Source organism: Macaca thibetana, chromosome 9 (assembly GCF_024542745.1).
Source record: "Macaca thibetana thibetana isolate TM-01 chromosome 9, ASM2454274v1, whole genome shotgun sequence".
NCBI classification, from domain to species: Eukaryota; Metazoa; Chordata; class Mammalia; order Primates; family Cercopithecidae; genus Macaca; species Macaca thibetana.
In genome coordinates this window covers 14,785,802-14,803,525 of record NC_065586.1, presented here as the reverse complement: position 1 = coordinate 14,803,525, position 17,724 = coordinate 14,785,802, and the positions used below count along the sequence as shown (strand labels likewise).

The 17,724-nt window shown below is 39.1% G+C and overlaps 1 protein-coding gene across 1 annotated transcript in view; it reads right to left on the bottom strand.

The window, feature by feature from the left end:
* Positions 1 to 4,391: 4,391 nt before the first annotated feature.
* HSPA14 (heat shock protein family A (Hsp70) member 14) overlaps positions 4,392 to 17,724 on the bottom strand; it is a 691,631-nt gene continuing 678,298 nt past the window's right edge. The window contains exons 12-15 of the mRNA XM_050803222.1: positions 9,156 to 9,368; positions 8,534 to 8,707; positions 5,514 to 5,584; positions 4,392 to 4,605 (exon numbers count right to left, since the gene is read on the bottom strand). Coding sequence (XP_050659179.1) covers positions 4,527 to 4,605; positions 5,514 to 5,584; positions 8,534 to 8,707; positions 9,156 to 9,368 — 537 coding nt within the window. The 3' untranslated portion in view covers positions 4,392 to 4,526. The remainder of the gene's footprint in view (positions 4,606 to 5,513; positions 5,585 to 8,533; positions 8,708 to 9,155; positions 9,369 to 17,724) is intronic.

Here is a 17,724-nt window from a genome sequence, read left to right as displayed (position 1 = left end):
CGGAGCAAGACCCTGTCTCAAGACAAAAAACAAAAAATAAAACCCCAGATATCACCCTTGCCACTAAGTTTTTGTCTTAGAAAAGTTATTTCTCATAAAAATGTTATTCATATTAACTTTTATGTTACTTAGAAATAATTTTTAAAATTGGTTTTAATTTCCATATGGTAACTACTTACATAGTTATATAATTACATTTTATGTATATGTAACAAGCAAAAACTCTTTGGGTTCTCCAAATGTTATTTTTAAGACTGTAAAGGGGTCCTGGGACTGAAATATTTGAGGGTCTTGGTAAATCCTGGCTATAAATGGAGAGAGAAATAAAAAGCCACTGAGAGACACACACCAGAGTCCTCAAGGGAAAAGTAGAGAGTCATGACCCTTTCCCAGTATTTTTTTCACAAAAACCACATGATTTCTGGAGTGTCTCCTCTTCTACTGAAATAAACGTTCTCTTCTGAGAGGCAAAGAATCGTAGAATGAACACTAGATTAAGAATGTGAATTTAAATGAAATAATGCATGTAATGTGCTTAGAATAGTAAGCAATCAAGAAAAATTAAGTTTACAAAATAAGCATCTGAATGTTAGTTCGAAATCCACCATTTATTTACTGTGAGACCTTGGATAACTTACTTAACTGCTCTCAATCTATTATCTGGAAAACAGAAATAACACATGCCATATTACTCTCTACACAGTACAACTATTCATGGAATTGTGATGAGATCAAAATTTTAAAATGAGATAATGAATTCAAGCAAATAACAGTGTTATATTATATGGTCACTCATCATTTTAGATATCGTCATTTTTCTCATAGAACTTTTATGCTCTGGTACTTTTAAGAATTCTTATACATATAAAAGCTTTCAGTTTGTGATGAATATTTTGTGGCCTCCTGTTAAGGACTGAACATTTGCATCTCTGAAAAATTCCAGTGTTGAAATCCTCACCGGGCCGGGCGCGGTGGCTCAAGCCTGTAATCCCAGCACTTTGGGAGGCCGAGACGGGCGGATCAGGAGGTCAGGAGATCGAGACCATCCTGGCGAACACGGTGAAACCCCGTCTCTACTAAAAAATACAAAAAAACTAGCCGGGCGAGGTGGCGGGCGCCTGTAGTCCCAGCTACTCGGGAGGCTGAGGCAGGAGAATGACGGGAACCCGGGAGGCGGAGCTTGCAGTGAGCTGAGATCCGGCCACAGCACTCCAGCCTGGGCGACAGAGCGAGACTCTGTCTCAAAAAAAAAAAAAAAAAAAAAAAAAAAAAAAAAAAGAAATCCTCACCAAGGTGATGGTATTGGGAGGCAGGGCCTTTGGGAGGTGATTAGATCATGAAGGTGGAGCCTGCATGCATGGGATTAGCACCCTTACAAAAGGGACCCTTCAGAGCTCTCTCGCCCTCTATCCTTCGTGTGAGGTTATAAAGATAGCTGGCAACCCAAAAGGGAGCCCTCATCAGAACCCAGCCACGCTTCCAGCCTGGTCCAGCACCTGATCTGACTTCCAGCCTCCAGAACTGTAATACATTTCTGATGTTTACAAGCCACCCCCAGACTATGGTACTTTATTATAGCAGTCCAAACTAAGACACGTTCTGAGACTTTCACATCAGGTATTTCTTCCTATTTTTATATTTGGCTCTGTTCTTCAGACAATGTCAGATGTAAATAGGCAAAACTATAATTTGACATAACCTTTTGGTGGTAAAAGTGTTTAAGTTTAAATATGTATATATTTACTATCTGGCCTTTTATATAAAAAATTTGACCCCTGAAGTAGATTATTGAAACTTCTAACATAAAATGACTTCTTCAAAAATTTTCTTCCATATTTATGTAATACTTCACTTACTTGACTACTTCCCCACATTATTTAAATATATACATATTTAAATTTCATGAATATATTTAAATTTCATGTATCTCATGTACTTCCTAATTATCTTTGCTATGACATACATATGATGTAACAAAGATAACTGGGAAGTACATGAAAAGATTATCAAGGTACTCACCAAAAATTTTTACAGTTACTATTCTGGATGGTAGAATAAACAATGTTTTATATTTTTTTCTTTTGGAATTTGAATTTTATATTGACTATGTATCATTCTTATAAACAGAAAAAAATTAAAGCTATTTTCACCTTGAAAAATTAAAAAAAAAAACTAGAAAAATTTGTTGGCAAATCTTTCAAAAATTCACAAGGAAAAAGCTTGTCACCTGAGGGTACGAGAAAATGTGGAAGAATTTCATTAGGCAGTAGAGGACTTATTGATGACAATTTCAAATTGGGTAAGTCTAGGGGAAAACAACCAAACAAACATGCAAAGCTGACCAATAAGGTCAGCAGTGCTATTCCTTTCCTTCCTTATGTTTCTAAACAAACCATAAAATATACAAAAGATGTACTCACTGGCTATTGTCCTGTAGCATACAAAGATGACATTATTTTTTCTTCCATATAATTCATTTATTTGATAAGCACTTATGAACACCCACTATGCTCATGTACTATTGTAGGGGCCGAGGCAAAATGGTGATTAAGACTCAGAGTCTCTGCTCTCACAAATGCTTAATAATCTAGTGGGGAAAGGAGCCAAGTAAGTAAAGGATTAAATAAATATGGAAGAAAACTTTAGAATAAGTTATTTTATTCTATAAGTTTCAATAATCTACTTCAGGTGTCAAATTTTTTATACAGAAGGCCAGACAGTAAATATTTTAAGCTTTGTGGGCCATACAGCCTTTGTGCAACTATTCATCTCTGCCACTGTAATGTGAAAACCGCCACAGCCAGCACATATACAATTAGAGTGTGACTGTGTTCTAATAAAATTTTATCTACGAAAACAGGGGTGAGATAGATCTGAATCACTGGACATAGTTTGGCATCCCAGATCTATTTTAAAAGCTAACAATAACCACAAAATAAGATCCTAAAACAGTTTTTCAAAGCATAATTGAAAGCATGTAGACTTAGCAGTAAAACTAGTTCAGTTGGTGTTTTCCTATGTTCTGAAGCCACTGAATTGCTTATACCAAAATCACTTTTATTTCAAATTTTCTATAACTTTGGAAAAAGATCCTAAGAAATAACTACTAACTTAGGACAAAGAGTACACCTTTAAAGCTGCTTCTGTATTTAAAGACTCTGTGGACTTAAAATCATATCTGAATTCTCTTCATAGTTCTGTCAATAATTTGATGTAAAATAATGATGAAAAAATTTAAGTTTTGTTTCTGGATCTTTAAAAACTTTTAGAAGAGTACTACCAACTAACTCCATAGCAGCCAACATGAATAAGTTTTCATTGGAACCCACTGAGGATCTCAGGGCTCTAGTGAATATTCTCTGGTAGACAGAATGTGGCTAGCCTTCTCTTCAAACTAAAGAGGTTTTTTTTCTCTCTCTTTTTCTCTTTTTTCTCTCTTTTTGAGATGGAGTCTCACTCTGTCGCCCAGGCTGGAGTGCAGTGGCATGATTTTGGCTCACTGCAACCTCTGACTCCTGGGTTCAAGGGATTCAGCCTCCGGAGTTGCTGGGACTACAGGCGCACACCACCACACCCAAATAATTTTTTGTATTTTTAGTAGAGATGGGGTTTCACCACATTGGCCAGGCTGGTCTGGAACTCCTGGCCTCAAGTGATCCACCTGTCTCTGCCTCCCAAAGTGTTGGAATTACAGGTGTGAGCCACCGTGCCCTGCCCTAAAGAGATCTTTTAATTTCAAAAGAAAAACGTGTTTGTTGGAGGAAAGAAATAAACTAAACAAAACTGTAAAAAGTAAAAGCCCCTCTCCTAGTTGTTGAGTTTATCAGTTTACTTAAAAAATGGCTGTGGCTTATGCCTGTAATCCCAGCACTTTGGGGGGCTAAGGCGGGAGGATCACTTGAGACCAGCAGTTTGAGACCATCCTGGGCAACATAGCAAGACCCATCTCTCCAAAAAAACAAAACAGAACAAAAAAAAATTTGCCAGGTGTGATGGTGCACATCTGTAGTCCCGGCCACATGGGAGGCTAAGGCAAGAAGACTGCTTGAGCCCAGCAGTTCAAGGCTGCTGTGAGATATGATCCCACAACTGCACTTGAGCCTGGGTGACAGTGCAAAATCCTGTCTCTAAAAACAAAAACAAACAAAAAAAGGCATCTTACTTTGTATATGGTCCTGCAAGTTTTTTCAATTAATGTCAATGACTTTTAATTGTTTTCTTGGTTATCTAACAAGAACCAATAGAAGATCTTTTAAAATTAAATGTCATAGAAAATTCTTTCAACCAACTCAGTTTAATTCTAAGCAGCTTCATGATAAAAAAAAAACTTCCGTATATTTCCCAGTAATAAGAGGTTATTGTACATCAAAAACAAAGAAGGGTTGCAACACTTACTGATATATTGTAGTTTAATAAAACATAGTTTATACAGTTCATTGAAAAAGTATTTTAATACAAACGCCACTTATATGCAAAACCAAATGTTGATATTCTTGTTTATAAAAATTCTTGATTTCTCTAGAACACTAAGATGCTACCTCAATAGAGATTGCTTCACATTTTCCAGTTTCTTGATCTGTGCATGTCACATGTAAAGATCCATCCCTAAACAGACAAAAAAATAAAGAACATTTCATAAGCTCATGTTATAAAAACAAAGTCTGTAACAAGTTACTTGAGGGCTTTCAGTCTGTAACAAGTTACTTGAGGGCTTTCAGTAACAAGGGTTAATTTTAATTTTCAAAAGAAGGGTATTAATGTAAAGAATACACACAATCTCAGTGTCTGTAAATTTAGTAAGTATCATATGTTATATTTAGCTAGTTATTCTTAGGAACTTCCTTCCAGACCACTAAGATCATGGTTATATTTCTTGAAAACCCATGATGACAAACACCTTAGGTTTAAGACTTTATATAAGCTCCAGATGCAGCATGCTATTTTCAAGACTAGGTCAAGGCAAACTCACCCTGATGAATTCTATATTCTTGCTATGTATCGTTTATGGAGTAAGTTGTCTTTTAAGTTTAATTTGGAAAGGATTTACTTGTAATACATAGTAGTATGGATAGCTTGTGGTTAGGAAAATGGCAATAGCTGAATTTAATTCGTAAATTATTTTTCTTAGAAAAATTTTGCATTTAAATTTTCTAAATTTCTTAGAAAATTTAGCAATAAAGAAACAAACTTACCCTTTCACAGGGCAAATAGTAACAGTTATATAAACTTTAGAAAATTATACTAGAAATTGGTAAATTACATCTCAACTGAGCACACATCAGTTTCTTAGGTTGATGATAGCCAAAATAAAGAATTCCTAAAATATTCAAGATGGAAATGACTTTTCTTTGTAAAATATAGTAATTTTGGGGGCAAAAAATGTAATTCACTGATAAAAACCTCTGTAGGTTTTTAATGTTTTTTCTAGAATGACAGTGAAAAAATCAATAAAATCAAAAAATAGTCAAGTATCAAATTGAATTTTCTTAACAACAGAAGTTTAATTTTTTTACCTTTTCATAGTAAGAACAGCTAATATATCACGTAATCCATTTTCTTTTTTATCTAAATCCTGGAGTACAACCTGTTTATGCAAAAACAATATGAAGAGAATTCAGCATTTTGACATAAATGAACTGATGTATCAATTATTGCAATGGACCAAAGCTTATTTACCACTGAAACAAACCTTTTTAAAATAGGGCAGTTTTCAATTCTCCTACCACTGAATCAGAATTCAGAGAATAGGAGTGAAGCTTTGTTAAGCTGAAATGTCTCCCCCAGAAGGAGGGCCCATAAGATAACTAATGCATTTGTCCCTTCTAAATGTCATGTCCTAGATTAAAATGATTTTTTCTAAGATGTACTATTAGTCTCAGAAAATAAAGGCTACTTTTCTTTTTTGGTAAGTAAGCCATTCCCAGTAACATGCAAATTATAATTTGGCAACCTTTCTATATATACTTTAAAAAAAAAATCAAGCATTTTAAATACACTTGGAAAACCACCTACTTAAAAACATGGCAAACTCTTTTGTACAACTAAGATTATATCTGTAAGTAAGAGATGGTAATGAATTTACTATAAAATTCCTCAGTTTCCTAAAGAATAGTATATCAAGAAACCAGATATGGAATTCTGCAGTGACTTTAGGCTTAGCCAAGCTCAAGTTTAATAACCTAAGTTATACTAAGTACCTTGTTTTACTCATTTGTAAAATAACGTTAGAACAGATGGGAACTCTGAAAGATTCTCTTCCAAATTCAGTGTTACATGGCTAACTCTCCTCCTGGCATCTTTAAGTTAGGATATAGTAGCAGCAGCTGTGGAGTCTCAGAGAGGATGTGAAGAAAAAGGTAATGGAAGTGTGAGAGAAGAGCGAAGGAAATACTAGGACTGCCATCTGAGTTCAAAAACCTGGTGCATGGGAAGGTTCTTAGACACACACAAACCAATTCATGTGGAAGTGCTTTTCAAACTTTACCAATAGATTCCAAGTTGGTAAGTCTGAGGTGCAGCCCAGGCATGTTATGCATGTGTGTGTTTTCATTACTCTTTTGTTGGAATTAGAAAATAAATATGTGGCCAGGCATAGTGGCTCATGCCTGTAATCCCAGCAGTTTGGGAGGCTAAGGCAGGCAGATCACCTTAGGTCAGGAGTTCGAAACCAGCCTGGTCAACATAGTGAAACTGTCTCTACTAAAAACACAAATATTAGCCAGGCGTGGTGGTGCATGCCTGTAGTCCCAGCTACTCAGAAGGCTGACTGAGGCAGGAGAATCAGTTGAACCCATGGGGTGGAGGTTGCAGTGAGCTGAAATCATGTCACTGCACTTTGGCCTGGGTGACAGAGCAAGCTGCCGTCTCAAAAAAAAAAAATTAAATATGTGAACTAAAGATATGTATCTCTTTACACACACACACACACGATACCTCATCACTAATAAACACCCTGTCTTCTCAAAAAAGCTAGGCATTCTGGACTTCTCTGAATGTGCATATATTTTTTAAAAAACAATACTGCTTTGGGAGGCCGAGGCGGGCGAATCACGAGGTCAGGAGATTGAGACCATCCTGGCTAACACGGTAAAACCCCATCTCTACTAAGAATACAAAAAATTAGCCAGGCGTGGTGGTGGGTGCCTGTAGTCCCGGCGACTCGGGAGGCTGAGGCAGGAGAATGGTGTGAACCTGGGAGGTGGAGCTTGCAATAAGAATGAGCCGAGATGGTGCCACTGCACTCCAGCCTGGGCAACAGAGCGAGATTCTGTCTCAAAAAAAAAAAAAAAAGTACATTCTTTTTTGTTACCTATATTTAATTTGTACTATAAAAGTACTTCATGCTCATGTCCTGTGCTGTTTGTAAAAAATTCAGTATAAAGTGTCAGAAGTCAAAAAAACCCTCTTGGTACCTACAAACTTATTTAACTACTGTGAAGTTTCTGGAATATGGTTTAAGTACCTATATATATTTTCTGTATAAATGCATGGATATCTGAAAATGCACCCCTACTCAAACACCACCTCCTCACACACACTCATGCTCCCAGACTTTTTTTTTTTTTTTTTTTTTTGAGACGGAGTCTCGCTGTGTCTCCCAGGCTGGAGTGCAGTGGCGTGATCTCGGCTCACTGCAAGCTCCGCCTCCCGGGTTCACGCCATTCTCCCGCCTCAGCCTCCCAAGTAGCTGAGACTACAGGCGCCCGCCACCACACCCGGCTAGTTTTTTGTATTTTTAGTAGAGACGGGGTTTCACCATGTTAGCCAGGATAGTCTCGATCTCCTGACCTCGTGATCCACCCGCCTCGGCCTCCCAAAGTGCTGGGATTACAGGCTTGAGCCACCGCGCCCGGCCCAGACTTTTTATTTAGATACAAATGGCATTGTAATACAAATACTGTGCTGCAGTCTATGTGTGTGTGTGTGTGTGTGTGTGTGTTTTAATGCAACTGCATTTCTCAGACATGTTTCTAAGTAAATAACATGGCTCTACCTCACTCTTCATAAAGCATACAGAGGGTCATATAGTATGAGATAGGCACATGGTATTTTAAAAAAGCAAACCTATCTTGTCTCAGAGGCAGCATGGCACAATCGGAAGAGCATGTCATGGGCTCAGAAATGAAACCAACTTGAGGAGAAACCCTAGCTTGACCAAGAAAATAAAGGTTATTTGCTATCACAGGCCAACTTCTTAATCATCTATAAAATGCATACAATAATGTGCATTTAGCATGAACCAAAAAATAAAATTCTCCCCTTCCACTTACCTAACTACCAAGGGAGGCCAAGAGCACAACAAAGAAGCAGTCTAAATACCCAGAACTCTTTCAAATTAAAATTGCCTATTTCTTCCCTCTTTCAAAAATGAGTATACACAAGTTCATTTTCAGAAATGAGCCTTCATAAAATCCTTCATAAAAATGTATTTGGTGTCCTTTATATATATACATTTTGTATTAAGATACTGAACTGAAATCTAATCCAGAAAGCAAAGTTGAACAGTTTAATGTGTCTAACTTTATGTATTTACCTGTGCAAACTTGGTTTCCTCTTTGGCAGAGTTCTTCCCGTCAGACTCATAGAGTTCAAGGCACACTGAAGATATGCTTCCAGGAGCTTGCAATGTGTGTTGTCTTCGAGCTGGCAAAGGAGTCCCTGATGGAAACAGCACTGTGAATCTACTGGCTCCTGATTCGTCCACACCCTAGTTAGCAGGAAACAAGGTGCATACTCTTTGGTATTTATCTTTACAATTGAAAAAAAATCTTCCCATTATAAATGAGATATATATTCCTTATTGATAATCAGGACACTAGGCAAAGAGAAGAAAATAGAAATAATCCTAAATCCCACTCCACTGTATTTAAAAATATATTGAAACATACCTCTATCTATATTAACTTATGATTAATATTATACCTAACTTTTATTTTTCTAAAAAACTAACAGGTTAGAGAAATATTAACTAAAAGAATATAAGACATTCCTTAAAAGTAGGATTATAAACCTAAATTTAAAACCTCTGCCAGTATACAGGGTTTTATTGTAACATCATGCTATGTATAAAAACTTACGGCAATTAATTTACTATTTTTAAGGAAAGTATAGAAAAGCTAAACATACTTCAACTAGTATAGAAAAGCTAAACATACCTTAACTAAAATATCTCTGGCTGAACACTCTATCATAAGAGAGTCTTCCACCAACAGGTTTTCTTTCCCAATAAGAATTCCTGCTTCTATAGCTGCACCAATAGGGATCACTTCATCAGGAGGGATAGAATTGAGAAGCTCAACAGCTGGGAAAAGATCTTTAATCAGTTGCTGTAGCTTTGGGATTCGAGAAGACCCTCCGCAAAGGACAACCTAGAGAATAAAAATAATTTTCAGTTGTTTACTTTTAGAAGAATGCAGTGTCTCAAAATTAAGTGTAATAGACTGAGTCATCTTCATCGTGTGTCAAGATAAAATACAAAAAAAGCCTATATATTAACATGTTATATTTAACCTATAAATACACATATATATTTAACGTATTATAGATATTTAACATATTCTTTACTCACAACAAAATTTAAAATGAGGAAATCTCACCATTACAAAATACAGTAGAGCTACATATGTGGTTCATAATACTGTGCAAAAGAGGCTTAACCACAAAGTCACTTGAATAGAAAATATATCAATATTTTGTACTAAGGTTTTTTTTTTTTTAAAGTTTGAATCTTAAAGAATTTTTGTGACAAATATTGCTATTCTCTCTTAGTGAAAACTGTGCCATAAACTTCTTTGCCTTTACCATAGAAGAATGTTAAGTTTCTTGAGGAAAAAGAGCTGTTTTATACAACTGCATTTTAAATGGCTGATACCATTGATTAAATCTTTTGCCTGAAGAACTTCATATAAAATTGCTTCTTTAAATTGTAAATCCCTTAAGTTGCTCATTGATTCATCCACTGAACACTTATGATTCCACGGGCATTCAGAGTACTGGATTAATATATAACCTAAGAAGGGAAATCAACAGCCACTTCCTATTTCACAGTCTTTATGGATGATCTCACTGCTCACAGAGGCAGAGGACCAACTGATGAAAGCTAGGCCTCTTTCACATTCAGTATGAAGTAATGAGGGATACCCTATGCATCTCCAGGTGTGAGCATGAGGAACATTAGCTGAAGGAATTTTTTTTTTTTTAAAGTAGGTTTTCCTTGGCAAAGATCTTGAAAAGATCAGTTTGGAGTAAGTAAAAAGAGCAATCTTCTCTAAATTTTATGATCCCAGGTAAATACCAGGAGAACAAAAATGCAGAATATGCCTTTTCAAATATCTCATATTCAACATCAAAAAAGCTTTATTAATAAATAGTAAGTGGTGCTATGCAAAAAACAAAGAAAACAAACAAAACAACCAACCTTGGAAAATATTGACTTTTTATTTATTTATTTTTTTTTGGAGACAGTCTTGCCTTGTCACCCGGGCTGGAGTTGCAGTGGTACAGTCATAGCTCACTGCAGCCTCACATTCCTGGGCTCCAGCGATGCTCCAGTGATCCTCCTGCTTCAGTCTCCTGAGCAGCTGGGACTATAGGGATGTGCCACCACAGCCAGCCAACTTTTTTTGGGAAATCCAAGATACAGGTACCAGCAATGTAGACCATTCTGAGGTCTCTTTTCGTGGCTTGTAGGTGGCCACCATCCCACCGTGTCCTCACACGACCTCTTTTTTGGTACACTTTGGTGGGAGGGGGAGGGAGGGCGGTCAGAGCCAGCTTTCTTCTCATGACAACAATAATTCTATCGGATCAGGGCCCACCCCTGTAACTCCAATTAACCTTCATTACTTCCTGAGATGTCTCATTTCTAAGGCCTTCTAAGTAAGTTCAAGCACCTGAGTCAAAATAGATTAAACTCCCTATTTCTTTGAATGCATCTCAGGAGTTGTTAAAGAGGGTAAGAGTGAGAGAGGCAGAAAGGCAAAAAAGAAGAGGAGCGGGGAGAAGCAGCAGACACAGCTACCTCTGCTTATAATGTCACAACCTTAGAAGAGGTTATTAAGAGCAAGTCATGCTCTGTGGACACAAGAAGGGAGGTGGAAAGAAGAAACATCAGAAAAGGACTAAGCCAGGGTTAGGGGGCAGGATTGTTATACTCAGTTTATGATAGACACCTTGTTCAGATGATGCCTGAGAATCATATGCCTCTGATTCCCCATAGAGACGACTTGGGACCTACTGATAATCAGTGGTCCTGAAGAGGCCACTGACAGCTTCTCACCCAGAGATGAGAGGATGAGATGGAGCCAAGCAGCTAAGGCACTCCTTTAAACCAGTGCCACTAAAAACTAGGACTGCTCCCCTTTTCAGTGTTTATGTTAAAAGGGGTCAGTTCGTTCAGACGATATAGGTCAGGTAGAGAAGCCTGAAATGGTCCATCTAACCTTTCATGCTCAGTTAGCATAAATAATATAAAAATTATAAATTATTGCAGAAAAATAAAAAAAAAATACCTCCTCATAACCAAGTAAGGTATATCCCAAGTATACAATGATAGTTCCATATTAGGAAATTATTTATTCATTATATAGCTTTAAGATAAATATTTAAAAAACCCATAAGATCATCTCACTGGTGTCCAAAAACACACATGTAAAAATACAACACCCACTTCATATTAAAATTCCTTTAAAAATAGAAAAGGCCAAGTGCAGTGGTTCATACCTGTAATCCCAGCACTTTGGGAGGCCGAGGTGGGCAGATCTCTTGAGCCTAGGAGTTCAAGACTAGCCTGGGCAACATGGTGAAACTCCATCTCCACAAAAAATACAAAAATTACCCAAGTGGGTGTGGTGGCATGCGCCTGTGGTCCCAGCTACTTGGGAGGCTGAGGTGGGAGGATCACCTGAGCCTGGGAGTTCGAGGCTGCAGTGAGCCGTGATTGTGCCACTACACTCCAGCCTGGATGACAGATGACAGAGTGAGAACCTCTCAAGAAAGAAAGAAAGAAAGGAAAGAAGGCCGGGCACGGTGGCTCACGCCTGTAATCCCAGTACTTTGGGAGGCCGAGGCGGGAGGATCATGAGGTCAGGAGATCGAGACCATCCTGGCTAACACAGTGAAACCTCGTCTCTACTAAAAATACAAAAAAATTAGCCAGGAGTGGTGATGGGCGTCTGTAGTCCCAGCTACTCGGGAGGCTGAGGCAGGAGAATGTTGTGAACCCGGGAGGCGGAGCTTGCAGTGAGCCAAGATGGCGCCACTGCACTCCAGCCTGGGCGACAGAGCAAGACTCCGTCTCAAAAAAAAAAGAGAGCTTTCTCAATATGATAAAATATATTTATTGGGGCCACATCCAGTGGCTCATGCCTGTAATCCCAGCACTTTGGGAGGCCAAGGCAGGCGGATCACGAGGTCAGGAGATCGAAACCACCCTGGCTAACACGGTGAAACCCCGTCTCTACTAAAAATACAAAAAAGTTGGCTGGGCGTGGTGGTGGGTGCCTGTACTCCCAGCTGCTGCGGAGGCTGAGGCAGAAGAATGGCATGAACCCAGGAAGTGGAGCTTGCAGTGAGCCGAGATCGCCCCCCTGCACTCAAACCTGGGTGACAGAGCAAGACTCTGTCTCAAAAAAGAAAAAAAAAAAATCTAGTTCTTTTTCTTTTCTCTGTCGCCAGGCTGGAGTGCAGTGGTGCAACCTCTGCTCACTGCAACTTCCGCCTCCCGGGTTCAAGCGATTCTCCTGGCTCAGCCTCCCAAGTAGTTGAGACTACAGGCAGGCACCACCACGCCCAGCTAATTTGTGTATTTTTAGTAGAGACGGGGTTTCACCATGTTGGCCAGGATGGTCTCGATCTCTTGACCTCGTGATCCACCCGCCTTGGCCTCCCAATGCGCTGGGGTTACAGGCGTGATCCACGGACCCCAGCCGATAAAATCTATTTCAAACCAATTACCAGTAATCAATGTTTGTTGGTAACAGTCTAATAGTATTCCCCTAGTAAAATCAACAAAAGAAGGAAGTCCAGCATTCACAAAAATATTTACGTTCTGGCCAGGCATAGTGGCTCATGCCTGTAATCCTAGCACTCCGGGAGGCTGAGATGGGTGGACTGCTTGAGCCCAGGAGTTCGAGACCAACCTGGACAACATACAGAGACCCTGTCTCTAAAAAAATATATCAAATAGGCACACATCTGTAGTCCCGGCTACTCAGGAGGCTGAGGCAGGAGGGTGGCTTGAGCCTGGGAGATGGGGGTTGCAGTGATGTGACACTGAGCCACAGCATTCCAGCCTGGGCTTCTGTTTGTTTTATATTTGATTGCTATAATCAGAACTTACTTTTTTTTTTGGACAGAGTCTCAAACAAAAGGGACACATATTAGAGAAATGTCTTCCCACTTACAGATATATCTTCTCCCAGCACCCCCAGCCACCCCATTTTCCTGTTGCTCTTGTAACACAACTTGAGAGTTGTCTACACTTGTTTCCAACACCTCACCATTCATTCAATATTAAACCCGCTCCAGTAAGGCATTTCTCTCCACAGCTCCCCTACAATTGCTCCGACCAGCCATTCAACATTGCCAAGTCCAAGGGTCAATCCTCAAGAAGGTTAAGCCTCAACCTGCTAGACCTCCAGCATCACAGGGCAGTTGCTCTCTCCCTTCCTTAAGGACATGTTTTTGCCTGTCTTCCTGGTTCTCTTCCTTCTCACTGGCTGGTCCGGAATCCCCTATGCCAGATGCCCTTCTGGCTTGCAATTGTCCCAAGATCCCGTCCTGGGATCTCTTCTCTATTGTGGCTGTGCTTCCCCCGTGGGTACACTTGTCCAGTTTCACAGCTTTAAAGAGCACATGTGTGAACAAATGTGTCTCTAGCCCAGACCCCTCTCCCCAAATCCAGACCCCTACATCGACCTACAGTGAACTCTTCACACTGAGGCCTCAATGCTTCTTCTGGGAATATGGGCCCTAGCTTCCTTGCCAAGTTCACCTCTGTCCACCGTCTCCCTGGCTCACTCAATTTGGCCCGTGTTACCCTCCCTGCTGCTCCTCAGGCATCACTCACACTTATACCTGCTGTTCCTCTGCCTGGGACACTGGTAGATATTCACATGGCTTGTTCTATGACTTCACTTCATTCAGGACTCTGATCAAAAGCCACCTCCTCAGAGGGGGCTCTGACCTGAAAAATCACCCTCTGTCACTAGCTAGGCCCTTATCCTGCTTAATTTTCTTCATAATATTTATCACAATTGGGCATTACTTTATCTGATTCATATTACCTGTATGTCCTCACTATATTGTTCATTCTATGAAGGCAAAGACTTTGCCATAGTTACTACTGTATCCCAGGTGTCTAGAATCTGCCTAGCGTAGAATAGGTGTGCTCAATAATTATTTGTGGGTTAATCAGTAAAATAAGTTTGAATGTATGCCTAGGAAATTCAGAAGAATCCATTAAAAATCAATAATTAAAAGAGTTTACAAAGTGACAAAATGTAAGGTAAATAAGCAAAATCACCAGGTACCTTGTTTATCAGCAAAAACAAATTAGAAAACTAAAGTATTAAAAAATGTCATTCACAAGAGCAATAATCCCATAACACTCAGCAATAATTTAATAGTAAATATTAAGAAAACAAGGAAGTGTTAAAGAAGATTTAAATAGACACCAACTTTGTGACTAGGAAACTAAATATTCTAAGTTATTACATCATCCCAAGTTATTTTATAAACAATGCAACTATGTCAAAATAACAATGAGACTTTATGTAAGTTGAAAAAAATAATTCTGAAGCTCTCTGAGAAAAGAACTGTAAACAAAGAGAACTTTAAAATTACAATGTTAACAATTAAGGTTTACATCTACTCAGAAAGTAAATTGCTTTTTGGTGAGCAATTTGATAACAAATACTAAAAGTCTTAAAATCTAGGATTTACTCCTGAATTTTATCCTAAAGAAATTGAGGACATCCACTGAGTTACAAAGACTGTTGTATAACATACACATCCAACATACAGAATGGGTGTTATGAAGGATGGTACATCAATGCAATGAAATACTATGAAACTATTAAAATTGCAGCTATAGAACCCAGGAGCTTGGTTAAAACACAAGGATTAACCACATTCATTTATCTAAGCTCCCTTTCACAAAAGCCCACTACGCTGACAACAAAGGGATTTAAGAAGGTATAAAGACAGAAAGGCAAAATAAATGGAAGAGAAATCTTGAGTTTGAGATTTCAACAAATTTTGGAAGCTAGCAAGAGGTAACTCAGATGAAGTTTGAGATAACTGAAAAAAGGCAGGGTAGTATGACGCATAGGATTCCAGGTACCAAACACCACAGAAAGCGAGGGTGAAGCACAGAAGTGAAAACACAAGGGCTGGAAAACACACATGTGGAGTGGCTGCACCCGCCTCCACCGCCAGCTGCTCCCCTCACCTAAATAGGTGGCCACCTGCACCTTCTCCCACATCAGGGAGGGAGGTCGTCAACACACAGTGATAGAACTTAAGATACAAAGATACAGCACAAACCGGGGTGGGGCATGGTGCTGAAAACAAGAGGGAAGAAGGGAAAAGTCTGCACATTCAAGAGTAGGAACCCTGAAGCTCTCTGCTCTCAGACCAGAAACCTGTCCCCCTCAAGCAAAAGATAAGAGAATTTCTTCCAAAAAAAGCCAAACTCTCCTCATACTAGACCCCCAGGTACTAAAATGAGAAGGCAATGGTCACAAGCATGAAGAGCACGGGTGATGGAGACAGGCAGCCTGAGTTCCGGTCCTTGCCTCACCATGTAAGTGCCAGCCTCATGACTGCGGGGCATATTACTTCACCTCTCTGGAAACCTCTTAGTTTCCTCATCTGAAAATGGAGATAAAAGCACCTACCTCCTAGAGCTTGTGTGAGGATTAAATGTTTTAATACATGTAAATCCCTATCATTCACTCCCCATTCCCTGTAAGAGGATTACCCATCCAACTCACTCCCACAACTTGGTAGGTGGGGTATATCTCTCTGCCCCACTGTCATACCCACTGTGACACTGAATGTGTACGCACTGACATGCACCTATCTAATCTGAGGCCCAGGCAGCTGCTCCTGTGGTCTGGGTCCTAGAATAGGAAGTGGAAAAGAGCCCCAGCAGTAGACCTGCAGCCCCCTGCAGCTGCCCACCTGTAACCTAAGTGTTGCAGAAAACCGCTGAGCGTTGAGGGTTGTTTTCTCACTGTACCAAGGTCAACACACTAACAAGACAATTTCATATTATTAAGTTCTCAAAAGCCTGTGTCTTAGAAACATCTGGAGAGGGAATCTCTAACAACATTTTCAAACCTAAAACTATTCCGCCTCAACTCAAGCGACTGAGAATTGTACTATGAGGTGATAATGGAATGATGGGGCTTCGTGACCAATTGAGTAAGAAAGGGAACTGATGCTTATTTGTCACGATATGCAACAGGCTGTGCCACAGACATTTCATTTAACCCTTGTAGCAACCCTATAGAGTAAGTTATACTTACAATACTTACTTGTAAGGTAAATATTATCACTCTCATAAGAAGAGAAAGTAAGGCTCAGGAAATGAAGAATTTTGCCCAGTCTAGAACTATTAGAACCATGAGGCTTCATGTTTAGGTGAGTCTGTCTCCAAGCCCTGCACCTTCCACCACTGTTTTACTAACATCATATGACTTGCCTCCCAGCCTTCAAACACCTGGCAAAATGCCTGCCACATTGTGTTAAAATATATATATATATATACACACACACACATATATATATACTTATTGAACTACACTACAAAAAATATTTGTCACAACATAGCAGACATCAAAAAAACTAAAAACATAAAACTGTCAAACTATAGACAAGTTAAAAGAAAAGTATATTTCATATTTGCCATACATCCAAGCAAAGCAGCTGCAGGAAACAGAGTCAAAGATCAAGAGTAAGTCAAACACACTCCTCCCTAGCAGGACCAAAACTAAACAGCGAAGTAAATGCCTCAAAGAAAGATTGCTGTACATGATAGCTAATATTCCAATTATGTAAAGTATTTGCACAAGTTTAAAAAAAAAGATTTAAATGATCAAATAGGCAAATAATATGAGATAAAAATTTACACCAAGGAGACACAAAATTAAATAAACATTTAAGAAAAATCCTCTGACCAGGCGCAGTGGCTCACACCTGTAATCCCAGCACTTTGGGAGGCCAAGGCGGGTGGATCACGAGGTGAGGAGATCGAGACCATCCTGGATAACACGGTGAAACCCCATCTCTACTAAAAATACAAAAAATTAGCCGGGCATGGTGGCTGGTGCCTGCAATCCCAGCTACTCGGGAGGCTGAGGCAGGAGAATGGCATGAACCCAGGAGGTGGAGCTTGCAGTAAGCAGATACCACACCACTGCACTCCAGCCTGGGTGACAGAGTGAGACTCCGTTTCAAAAAAAAAAAAAAAAGAAAAAGAAAAAAGAAAATACTCTAGTAGCCAATGAAATATAAAGTGAAAAGATCTTTTTTCAACAGTCAATTGGAAATTTATCTTTAAATGCTATAACTCAGTGTCGACAAGGCTATAGTAAAATGTATACTGTTATATATTGCTGATGGGAATATTAGTTAATTCAATTCTTTTGGAAAGTAACTTGAGGTAAAAATAGTCTTAAGCTATTTTTATTCTTGACCTAGTATTTTACTTTGGGAATC